At 33.6% G+C, this 13,438-nt stretch overlaps 1 protein-coding gene across 3 annotated transcripts in view; it reads right to left on the bottom strand.

Annotated features, from left to right (window-relative positions):
- LOC137386786 (zinc finger protein 26-like) overlaps positions 1–11,856 on the bottom strand; it is a 52,099-nt gene extending 40,243 nt beyond the window's left edge. Inside the window, exons 1-2 of one of the 3 annotated variants that reach the window (XM_068072932.1) lie at positions 11,835–11,856; positions 8,792–8,815 (exon numbers count right to left, since the gene is read on the bottom strand). Coding sequence is in view for 1 of the 3 variants with exons in the window: in XM_068072931.1 (XP_067929032.1) it covers positions 9,101–9,152 (52 nt within the window). In the remaining 2 variants the exon portion in view is untranslated. Of the gene's footprint in view, positions 1–8,791; positions 8,837–9,100; positions 9,160–11,834 lie in introns of those variants that run through there. The other 2 variants (XM_068072931.1, XM_068072934.1) reach the window with 2 other exon arrangements.
- Between the last annotated feature and the right edge of the window lie 1,582 nt (positions 11,857–13,438).

Here is a 13,438-nt window from a genome sequence, read left to right as displayed (position 1 = left end):
ACTGTAATGATATAACCAGCTATACGGTAGACTGTGATGATATAACCAGCTATACGGTAGACTGTAATGATATAACCAGCTATACGGTAGACTGTAATGATATAACCAGCTATACAGTAGACTGTAATGATATAACCAGCTATACGGTAGACTGTAATGATATAACCAGCTATACGGTAGACTGTAATGATATAACCAGCTATACGGTAGACTGTAATGATATAACCAGCTATACGGTAGACTGTAATGATATAACCAGCTATACGGTAGACTGTAATGATATAACCAGCTATACGGTAGACTGTAATGATATAACTAGCTATACAGTAGACTGTAATGATATAACCAGCTATACAGTAGACTGTAATGATATAACCAGCTATACAGTAGACTGTAATGATATAACCAGTTATACGGTAGACTGTAATGATATAACCAGCTATACGGTAGACTGTAATGATATAACCAGCTATACGGTAGACTGTAATGATATAACCAGCTATACAGTAGACTGTAATGATATAACCAGCTATACGGTAGACTGTAATGATATAACCAGCTATACGGTAGACTGTAATGATATAACCAGCTATATGGTAGACTGTAATGACATAACCAGCTATACAGTAGACTGTAATGATATAACCAGCTATACAGTAGACTGTAATAGATAAATGCAGATACGCATCAAGATTTCTTCGGTAGAGCTTTGGGGAAATCCATTAAACACTAACCGATATCTGTCTCGCCATGTCAAACCATGGCTTATTTGAAAGCCAAGATATTGAAGAACCTGAATAAGCTGAAACAATACTTATGTAATATATGTGCGTTAAAGGAGAATCTTCCACCAAAACAATTTAAGGTAAACCGACTAGAAGGGTTATCTCCTTAGCGAATTTCTTTGGTAGAGGAGACGTCGTCCCAGATGTTTTCTCCCCTTTTGTAAAGCGTAAATTGCTTCCCGGTTTCCATGCATTTCCAAAGCGTTGCTAAGTGCAATGTGCATGCTCCAGTTTATTTTGAGATAAAATCAGATAGACATTTATCCATTAACAATAACATTTCCGTGTTTGCGGACAGCTTACTAACTGTTCCGTTACATGTAACCCCAAGCGCTTCAAGGGTGAATATTTTAACCGATATAGTAAACGTCTTCACAATCAATTTTTGCTCAGGTGCCATAGTATAATGGTTAGGGTCGCTGCCTCTAAATCTTTAGGAATGGAGGGCAAATCTAGTGTCGCGCAGATCTTTCATTGCTAGGTTCTAATTGTCATAACTGCGCACAGGGTTTACAAAAACACAAACACTGAGATATATATATATTTCTCAAAGTATGTATGTTTTCTGTTGTCGTTGTATGTGTATCTGTCTACGTTTTGGCTATATATATTTATATATATATATATATATATATATATATATGTATATATATTTACAAACACGATGTACGCAACAGTGTTATAAACAACATAACTATGGAGAATATGGTCATGGAGAGCAAGATTCTAAAACTTGCGGTCACAGAAAACATGATCTTGAAAACATGGCTATGAAGGCCTGTACTTTAGAAGCTATGGCCATAGAAAATATGGATAAAAGAGGTTTTAGCCACTGAAAACTACAACTATACAGGGCATATTCATGGAAAGCATTGATATAGAGAACATGGTTATTGTGAATTTGGTCATAGAGACATGGGTATAAGAACATGGATGTAATGAACATTGCCATCGTAAGTGTAACCATAGGGATTATAGCTATAGAAAACAAGGCCATAGGCGACGCAGTTCCAGAATACATGTACATCAGACACTGAATGGTTAATGGCAAAGCCTTTGATGACAGGAATTGGGAAAGCTTGATAACTGTCCAACTAAGTAGTGAAACAAGCTGGCACCAGAATAACCTGAAACCATGTTCGATTTTACTTGCAGACCTATCATTACAAACACTAAATGGAAATATAAGAGTACCTAAATAAACAAGCAAACTATAAATGAAGTATATAAAATCTATGTTTCGATAGTGGCCATAACAGACAATCGGTTTTCATGATTGAAATCAACATAAAGGTGAGAAGTTTTGCTTGATATGTTTTTGGATTTCAGCAAAGCTTTTGACTGTGTCAATCACAAAATATTATATCATAAACTAGAACTTGCTGGTTTTAAAACTAAATCGTTGCAAATACTTCAATCCTATTTTCACAAAAGGCGCCAAAAGGTCATCATGAATGACAAGGAATCATTGACACTAGATATAAATGTTGGTGTTCCACAGAGGTCACTTATTGTGCCAGTATTATTTTTAATATATATAAATGATTTTCTTAGACTCATTCCAAAAGGCTTTGCCTACGCCGATGATACTGTTTTTGTTAGTTATCACAAAGATGTGCAACTTCTTGAGACGAACTGCAATCTCATCATGAAAATTATCAGCAACTGGTGTACAACAAATCATATGACAATCAATTTACAAAAATCACACTTTCTTCTTTATAATACTGATGAAAACCTTCGAAACAGCTTTACTCTTAAGTTTAATAGTCAATCCATCACTTGTAGACATGAAACAAAATTGTTAGGATTTGTTTTGACAGATCGACTCTCTTGGAATAATCATGTCGACACTGTTTGTAGTAAGGTCACAAAGTCATTGACTCTGCTCCAGTTTTGCAGGCCATACATGAACTCAAAATCTGCTATTGCATTTTATTATCAGTTTATATTTTGCCATATTATTTATGGTATCCACATTTATTATAATCTAGCTCCAAGATATGTCACTAAGGATTTATTTTTGTTGCAATAAAGAGCACTTCGACTCATTGCAAATTTACATCATATGTCTGCATATATTATTCCAACAAATGATCTTTCCAAATCTCTGCGTCTTCTTACTCTGCCTATGCTAAATATTTATTTTACTTCAATTCAATGTTTCAAGATTTTTCTTGGTTTGTGTCCTCGTTTTTTACATGACAATTACAGTTTCTTAACTCATTTCAATTTACGTGATATGAACAAATTGCATACAATCACAAACAATCATTTTAAAAATGTCATTGCCAGCTGCTTTAACAATCTTCCACCAAATATCCGTTCTCTTAGCAGAGAAAGGCATTTTAAACACTATTTGTCAGACTATTTATTCAATTTAAATGGCTAACTGTTGCTTTTTTCCCTTTTTTCCCTTTTTTTGTTTTACTATTGTTGTATGGCCTAATTTAAAAAACATTTCTATTTGTGAAATGAAATTATTGCCAATAAAGTACTATATATCATATATATATAAATACCAAAACATAGCATTCTACAAGATACTAGCAAACAGTGAGATGGAAATAGCAGGTTGCTAATAAACCTAGACAAGTTGAGCTTGAAGAATATGAAACACTAACTATATGAGACCTAGCAAAATGCAAAGATTCTCATCACTTTTGCAGTTCTATTAATCCCAACTGTGTCTTTTTGTTGGACTGACTGAAAAAAGAATGGAGATATGGAGGTCATGATTATAGAGAGAATAGCTTTAGATATCAAGGTAATAAGAAAAATAACAAAAGTGAATATTGCTGCAGAGATGATTGCTATTAAGAATACAAAAACATGGTAATATAGAGAGGTTATAAAGCAACTGACTGTAGAGATTTTAGTGATGGAGTACCTAGTCATAGAGAAGATGGTTATGGAAAATATGGTTGTAAAATTTTGTATATAGAGAACTTGGTTGTGGGGTTGTATAAAGATATTGCTATACGGAACACGAATATAGGAGACATCACTATTATAGAGAACATGGATAAAGGGATTCTGGCCATATAAAACATGACTACAAGGAACACACCTGGTTAAGGACATAGATGTAGAGAACATGACAGTAAAAAATGGTTTTAATGAATTATATCATAATGAACATGACAACAGAAAACATGACCATAGAGCGGCAAAAGATTGAACTAAAATTTTTTACGCACGTAGCTAAAAACATTTCATCACAGTAGTAATTGAACAGATGCTTCCGACATCGGAGGCTTTGGTTGAGAAAATCCCCCCAATATCTTATATTCAAAAACCTGCAGTTGTCAGCCATGTTAATTTTAGTTCAACCAGACTTAACGAAAGCTTGTCAATTATTGAACAACATAGTTTTGAAAAACCTACCACCTGAGAACCTACTACTGCGCATCTCAAGACCAAAATTGAGATGCGCTTTTCTCCAGTGTGAGTAATCATGTGACTAGTTAGAGAACATTGACACGTAAAGCAAGTACTGCATATCTCACATCGAAATGGTTTTTCCTTAGTATGAGTGCTCATGTGTACAGTTAGATCCCTTTGGCGAGCAAACTTGCTAACACACTCCTTAAACTGAAATGGCTCTTCTCCAGTGTGAGTCATCATGTGTTTTGCTAGATGACTGCTACGAGTAAAGCAAGTACTGCACATCTCAACTTGAAATGGCTTTTCTCCAGTGTGAGTCCTCATGTGACTTGTTAGATGACTGTGATTCATAAAGCGAGTACTGCATATATCACATTAAAATGGCTTTTCTCCAGTGTGAGTCTTCATGTGACTTGTTAGATGACTGCGAATCGTAAAGCGAGTACTGCATATCTCACATCGGAATTGTTTTTTCTCCAGTATGAATCCTTGTGTGTACAGTTAGATCATTACGGCAAGTAAACTTCCTAACACACACTTTACACTGAAAAGGCTTTTCTCCAGTGTGAGTCTTTATGTGTCTTGTTAGGGTAGAGTATTGACTGAAGCTGCTACCACAAATCTTGCATTGAAACGGTTTCTCTCCAGTGTGAGTCCTAATGCGACTTGTTAGTTGAGCGCGACGAGTAAAGCAAGTCCTGCACATCTCATATTGGAATGGTTTTTCTCCAGTATGAGTCCTCATGTGCATGGTTAGATTACTACGACAAGTAAACTTACTAATGCATATCTCACATTGGAACAGTTTTTCTCGAGTGTGAGTCCACATGTGAATTGTTAGATGACTGGGAGAAATAAACCTACTATTACACATCTTGCATTGAAATAATGCCTGTTTTGTGGGAACCTTTCTCTTTGTTTTTACAGTGGTCGTAGATAATGATCTTATGGGTAGAACATTTTGGTCTCTTCGTAAAGATTTTGGTCCACAATATTTACATGAAATGCAAAAAAAAATCTCCAATCATAAAATCCTTTTCGAAAACTAAACGCCAATTATGACTTTCGCCTTGGAGCAGCGGTTTAACAAAGTTGGCAAACTTTCCTTAGCACTTCTAGACCGGAAAGCTGTAGCATTGCTGCTGCAGGACATTATAAGTTTTGTGGCACACAAACACTCTAGTACCATACCCAACTATTTTCATGTCACAAAAGTCTCTCTTAAACCCAAAAAACAACTATGACAGAATCTTTTAGACTTTTTAAATTTTTAGATTTTTTGAAGTACTTTTTTCATAAATGTCTAATTTGGGGAAAATCTCAAACATAATTATGGTCTGAGGTCAGCAAAAATATCCAAACCTACTGATGTTATCAAAGCCAACTATCCGATGTAAAATATTTATTACAAAGGAATATTTTACATGGCTAAATTTAAATACATCGATATTTCTGTACACTTCTTACTTTAAGCTACAACAACCACAGTTTTGATACAGTAAAGTAAGTATATCAACCTCTACATGTATTTTGGTACAAGAAATCTTTTGTGTGATACTCAGGTTTATCTATCCCCGTCATATAAGTTGATATATTAAAGATGTGATTATGTCAAAAAAGTCAAATGAAATTAAGACCAATAAAAGGTTAAAACATCGGCTACAATTTAATGTAATTTTTGTTTTGGTAAACTAACCCTGTCCAGAGATATAAGTGTTTGAATGAGATCGTTTTTTAAAACGCTAAAATTCAAGCATAGATTGATACATGTGAAAAGAGTTCACAAGCGATAAATATCAGATCTCTTTTTAGCCAATCATTAGCACAAAACTTTTATATACATTGTACACATAAATCATAAGAAATGTTATCGCTCGTAACACACGTTGTTCGTGATCTCGAAAATAGGGATTTTACTCAATAACTGCATCGCGCAGCGACATTTACTGGAATAATTGACTTCGTTAATTTATTGAACTACTGCATTGATACGTTTTATTGACAAACAACAAAATTGTAACAATGCTTCCAGTTCCAGCGAGGGAGACTCACAGTTTTCTGAGCATCAGGTGGTCAAAGTTTGGGACAGACAGTGTATGGTTAGAGCTGACAGGCGTCAGCAGTGTTATGCTACAGAAGAAGATAGGAGAATAAAGGTCAATTTATTTTTCATTTTGAGTCTTTTATAAATATACTTTTTTGTTTAGAATCAAATAATATTTTCTTGTTTGAGACTATAATGTAACTTCCTGCGCACACGTGCATGATACGGATGCACAGTGAGTCTTTGCTACAAAATAAAAGACGTTGAGTGTTAAGTTGAAGGCTTCTTAATTAATTTATGGCATCCATCTAGCAATATAATGGCTAAGATTGATGAACAAGTGTTAATATACTAAAGGTAAGAATTTTAGTATTCATGAATACATTTACTAATCAATAAAATCATAACTTTTTGCTATCGCCAAGCATCGTGTCATAACTGTTTTTATTTTCTCACGGGGCTGTAATATTTGCTTCATATCTTATTTGGCAGTTTTAGCTAGAAGATTAGATTTATGCTGACTTCTCACATGTAAAAAGTGCGGAAAATTGTATGATCAATGCACATTTTTAACTCCTAGAAACAAAGCTTGAAATTGTTGGCTTGACATACTTATGCTTTTGTTAAACATTTATTCATTTATAAAATTACACTAGCAATCTATTTAACTCCCAATTTGAAAGCTTTTAGTAGATACGAGTTAGAACGAAATATATATAAATGACAATTATTACATTTGTTTTAGTGTTACAGGATGCTTATGTGGTTCACTAGGGGAGCAGCTGTGTCAGTCGGGAAACTGCCATAAATGGGGAAGAGACACAAATGTGTACTGCACAAACCATGATATGTTTTGTTTGAGTTCGCAGTAGTAGATTAATTCGTCTTATTATATAAGCTGAAACTATGTAAGTGGCAACAACTTGGATTAGTGATTTTTTTCAAATTTGATGCCGAAATGAAAACATTGTGGCTTGTAAAAATTTTATAATAAAATAATATTGTTGAATATAATACAAAACATGATTTGCAGATAATATTGTATACATCATAGCCCCGTTGTCAACCGTCTAATGTAATCTAGCGTAATCAGAGCTGTATTGACCGATACTTTTGCGCAGCTCGACTCATTTCCATCGAACAAGATAACAAAAGCTCTAAAAACTTTACGCTTTCTGCTACTAAATGAACATGGATGAGTTCACAAATCACCAACCAGGTGCAAGAAAAACTGTATTAGCCCTTTGCCAGAATCGGTGGGTTGATTAATTTTAAATAAATTGATGTTTTGCATTCACTATTTCAGTCAACTCATGAAACCATTTTTAGTACTTGAATCAACCGATCGAATGTGACCAGTAAATTTTATTCTACAAATTGGTACTACTAATGACTAGATGACTTACTATACATAATTTTTTTTAGGAATGCAGTTGCTTTTGACATATATTTGGACATACTGTTTTAGAAGATGCAGCTTTCTTATTTTATCTAGTAACTAGTTTCTGGTGTGGGTAGCAACTGAGAACTTTGCTGATAAAAAGGCTGCGATGAAATAAGTTAACTCAAACACCAAATTACCGTAGACTGACAGAAATGGAGTCGGTGCTCAAACATTTACACAGCAAATGTTTTGTACACACTTGTTTAGCACAGAAATAATTATTTATTATCCATCCTACAAGTGAGTATTTAACTAGGATTAGAGTGAATAAGCTCCAAGTAGGAAACAAGCTCTAATGAGTCAGTCTGCAACCAATGAAATCCACAAAATTTTCAAAATAACATCACTGAGCTTGAACATAACTTTGTAATTAATTACTTAATCGTTAATAACAAACCAGCTTGTGAGACAATAGATGAAGGTAACTACATGTACATGTACATGTATCATATTCAATTCTAACACATCTGACATCAAAGATAGTCAACAGCAGTTATCACTGTTATTTTATGAATCTTTAACTAACCAGTTGGATAGAGAAAACCAAGTCTGGACTAACTTAAGAGAAATGTGATGATAAAAAGAGAAGTACATGTACCTATGTGATTACATACGTGTTTAACATCCGGCTGATGGACATGATATTACATTCATTATATTGATGCCATATTTACCTTCAACACTGTGTATGCTGACTGAACCACTCTCTGGTTCTGGGTTTAGTTCAATATCTACAATATAAATAACTTAGGTACACATCACTACATTGATAAATCTTATGTATAAAAATTATCCTAAACAAATTTAAGATAGAAATTGTATGTGACTAAAAACTCAGCATGTTGCCTGCAGTCAAAGTTCAAACCTTTCTTACAAATTACTCGTACTCTATCAGCTCTCATGAATCTGTATTCAGCCAATAAAATCCTCAAACTTCTGAATTCTTTCATTGTGCTTATGCTTGACCTTTGTAACTGAATACAGTCGACACCCACTTCTTCAGACTTTAATTCCCAATATTTTCAATTGTCTAGACAAAGGTTATTATCATATTCATTGAACTGGGAGGAATCTGACATCGGAGAAAGTCACCAGCAGTTGTGACTATTATTTGATATATCTTTTACTAACCAGTTGGGTAGAGATTATCAGCACCTCCATCATATCCTGGTTCTGTTTTCATTTCTGCAGATCCTACAATAAAGATGATAGCTTATCTATGAAGAATAGTAATGACAGGCTTCTTGTACAAATTTCATCGTGCTTAATCTTAGCCTTTTTAACTTAGTACAGTCAACCCTCACTTCTTTGGACTTCACTTTCCTAGACTTTTAATTGTCCAGACAATAGTAATTATCATATTCATTAAACTGGTAGGAACCTGACATCAGAGCAAAGAAACAGCACTTATCACTATTATTTGATAAATCTTTAACTAACCTGTTGGGTAGAGATTATCAGCACCACCATCAGATCCTGGTTCTATTTTCATTTCTGCAGCTCCTACAATATAGATGATAGTCTATCATCTATTTATTCAATTGACACCCGCTTCTTTAGACTCAACTTTCAGACTTTCAATTATCTAGGCAATAATAATATTTATCATCTTCATTTACCTGGGAGGAAGCTGACATCAGAGCTAAGAAACAGTACTCATCACTATTATTTGATAAATCTTTAACTACCAAGGAAACAATAATAATATTAAATAGCAAGATCATAGAGAGCATGTCTATGAGTTATAAAAAGGGGAAAATGACAAATGGAAGGACAAGTAATCATGGCTACAGAAAACATCAATGAACATGAAATGGGTTAATATAATTATACATTAAACAAATGAAGAGGAAATGGGTATAAAAGGATGATTACATAATGTAAAAATCATAAGGTCAACTCTGGCAATCTTCTTCTTTGAGATAATATGACATCTTACAATCCATTTAGCAATATATTGACTTAAAGTGATGAACAATTGTTAAATATACTAAAGGAAATAATTTTAGTACTCATGAATACATTTACTAATTAATAAAATTATAACTCTTTGCTGTCGCCAATCATCGTGTCATAACTTTTTTATCATTTAGTCGGGCTATAATATTTGCTTCAAATCTTCTTTGGCAGTTTTAGCTAGTAGATTAGATTTATGTAGACTTCTCACTTGCAGAAAGTGAGGAAAATTGAATGATCAATGCTCATTTTTAACTCCTAGAAACAAAGCTTCAAATTGTTGGCTTTATTCATTTTTAAAATTACACTCGCAGTCTATGTAACTCTCAAATTGAAAGCTTTCAGTAGATACGCGTTGGAATGACATATATATGAACAAAATTTATTACATGTTTTATTGTTACAGGAAAATTATGCGGAGCAGTCGTGTTGGTCCTCAAACTGCCAGAAATGAGAAAGAAGAGACATGAATGTGTGCTGCACAAACCGTGATAAATTTTGTTTGAGTTTTCTGCAGTAGATTATTTGTCTTATTATATAAGCTGAAACAATGTGAGTGGCAACAATTTGGATGGATGTTTTTAATAAAAAGTGTAAGCTGAGATAAAAATATTTTGGACTGTAAAACTTATATAATAAAATAATATATTTGAAGATAATACAAAGCATGATTTGCAGATAATGTTGTATACATCATAGCTACGTTGTCAACCGTCTTGTCTGATAGATAGATTTATAAAGTGTAATCAGAGCTTTATTGACAGGTACTTTTGCGCAGCTCAACTCAATTCAATTAAATAAGATAACAAAGGGTCAAAAGATGTTATGCTTCCTGCTACTGAGTGAACACAGGTGAGGTCACCGACCGCCAACCATGTGCAAAAATGGCTGCATTAGCTTTTTGCCGGAATTGGTGGGTTGTTAATTTCAAAGGTTTGGTCGTTTTGAATTCACTATTTTGGTCAACTCATAAAACCATTTGTTTAGTACTTGAATCAACCAATCAAATGTGACCAGTAAGTTTTAGTCTACAAATTGGTACTAATAATGACTAAATATCGTGACTATACAGTATTTACTTAGAGATGCAGTTGCTGTCGCTATACATTCGAACATATTATTTTCAAAGATTCAGCTTGCTTATTGTATCTAGTAACTAGTTTCCGATATGGGTAGCAACTGAGAACTTCGCTGATACAAATGCTGCGATGAAAGGAGATGACTCGACAACCTAATTACTGTAGACTGGCAAAATTGAGTCAGTACTCAAATGTTTAGCACAAGAATAATTATTGATTATCCATCTCATAAGTGAGTATTTATCTAGAATTAGAGGAGTGAATAAGCTTCAACTAGGAAAACCAGCTCTAATGAGTCAGTGTGCAACCAATGAAATCCACAAAAAAATTTCAGTATAGCTTCATTGAGCTTGAACATAACTTTGTAATAAGTACATAAGCTTTAATAACAAACCAGCTTGTGAGACAAGAGATGGAGGTAACTTCATGTACTATATTCAACTCCAAGACATCTGACATCAGAGATAATCAACAGCACTTATCACTATTATTTGATCAATCTTAAACTAACCAGTTGGATAAAGAAAACCAAGTCTGGACTAACTTAAGAGAAATTTGATGGTAAAAAGAAAAGTACCTATGTGATTACATAAGTGTTTAACATCTGGCTGATGGACCTGATATTACATTCGTTATATTGATGCCATATTTACCTTCGTCACTGTGTATGTTGACTGAACCACTCTCTGGTTCTAGTTCAAGTTCAATATCTACAATATAAATAACTTAGATACATATAGATACATCGATAAATCTTATGCATAAAATAATCCTAAACAAATTTATGATATAAATTGTAAGTGACTAAAAACTCAGTACGTTGCCTGCAGTCAAAGGTCAAACCTTTCTTACAAATGACTCGTACTCTATCAGCTCTCATGAATCTGTGTTCAGCCAATAAAATCCTTAAACTTTAGAAATATTTTATTGTGCTTAAGCTTAACCCTTGTAACTGAATACAGTCGACACCCACTTCTTCAGACTTCGCTTCCCAATAATTTCAGCTGACCAGACAGTGATAATTACATGTATCATATTCATTGAACTGGGAGGAATCTGACATCAGAGAAAGTCACCAGCAGTCGTGACTATTATTTGATAAATTTTTAACTAAACAGTTGGGTAGAGATTATCGACACCACAACCAGATCTTGGTTCTGTTTTCACTCCTGTAACTACTACAATAAAGAAGAGAGTCTATCAATAGAGAATGATAATGACATGCTTCTTGTACAAATTTTATAGTGATTATTATTAACCTTGTAACTTAGTACAGTCAAACCTCACTTCTTTGGACTTCACTTCCAAACTTTCACTGAACCAAACTTTTACTTGTCCAGACACTGATAATTATCATATTAACTTAACTTAATAATAACTTAAGAACTTAATAAACAACAGTTTTCACTACTATTTGGTAAATCTTCAACTAACTAGTTGGGTAGAGATTATCAGCAAAACCATCAGATCCTGGTTCGGTTTTCACTTCTGTGACTCCTACAATGAATATGAGAATTATAATAAAAATCCATCCTGTTTGCATGGATAATAAGTTGTCATGGTAACAATGAAAAATCCATCCAATATAATTACCTCTATCGCTGTAGATGTTCACTGACGAATCTCCAGGTTCTACTAAAACCTCATTATCTAAAATATAACGTAATGATAATTTATTATCTACAACCAGAATTATAATTAGACTAGGCGATAGGGCTACCCCAATGTTTGCTGTAAACTCGCTGGTTAAAGCATCACAATAAGGTTTGTAGTTATGATACAGACAAGGGTATAACAGAAATGACTATGACAGACAAGACTATAAGGAACATAGTTATAGTAAATATGGTATCAAAGAAACAGTAATCATAATAAATGGCAAGATCAAAGATAGCATGACTATGACATATGAGAATGGTGAAAATGACCAATGGGAGGACAAGTAAGCATGGCTACAGAAATTATCAATGAACATGAAATGGGTTAACAGAATTATACACTAAATGAATGAAGGGGAAATGGATATAAAAGGATGATTACACAATTTAAAAATCATAAAGACAATAATCATACACATAGCTTGGTTATACTCTCTACTTACCAGTTGGGTAAAGACTGTTACTCGGGGCATATGTTTCTGGGTCTGCTTTTACTAGCAAAGCTTCCATGACAGACGATAAATAGAGAGATTAGTTTATCTAAATAAAATAGTATAAAACTAGATAAGGTTAAAATCTATGTTCCTACCAAGCAGTGATCTTGAGAAGCTATTTTGATTAATTAAATCCACTCTTGAATAAAAAAATAACAATTTAACTTGTATTCAGCCAGATGACAGCAAACATCAATATGTATAAATACAAAAGACAATCGTGATAAATTCAGTAGACACTCCTTTACCGTATACCTTCCATAGCGTAAATTCCAAATAAAGGAAATAATTTGTGTGAAGTTTTGCTTCGTACTACGTAAAAATTTCCATATAATGTAAAATGTCAGGCCGGATGAGTTTTCAAATAAGATTTTACTGTTAATATATCTCGCCAAACTTGCAAAAAAACGAAATGCGTGTAACGTTATATTTATCATATATACAACTTTCGCTACAATCTGGTTCGTCATGTTAGGTTGTCTGATGTCTCGACAAAACAGAGAGTGTGATAGCTGCGCAAATACGTACATATTGCTAATACAATTGTTCATGAATACAAAAGCGTTTGATTATTGCAGGTGTTACATTGTT

The sequence above is a fragment of the Watersipora subatra genome, chromosome 2, assembly GCF_963576615.1.
Source record: "Watersipora subatra chromosome 2, tzWatSuba1.1, whole genome shotgun sequence".
NCBI classification, from domain to species: Eukaryota; Metazoa; Bryozoa; class Gymnolaemata; order Cheilostomatida; family Watersiporidae; genus Watersipora; species Watersipora subatra.
This window is presented reverse-complemented; position numbering and strand designations above follow the sequence as displayed.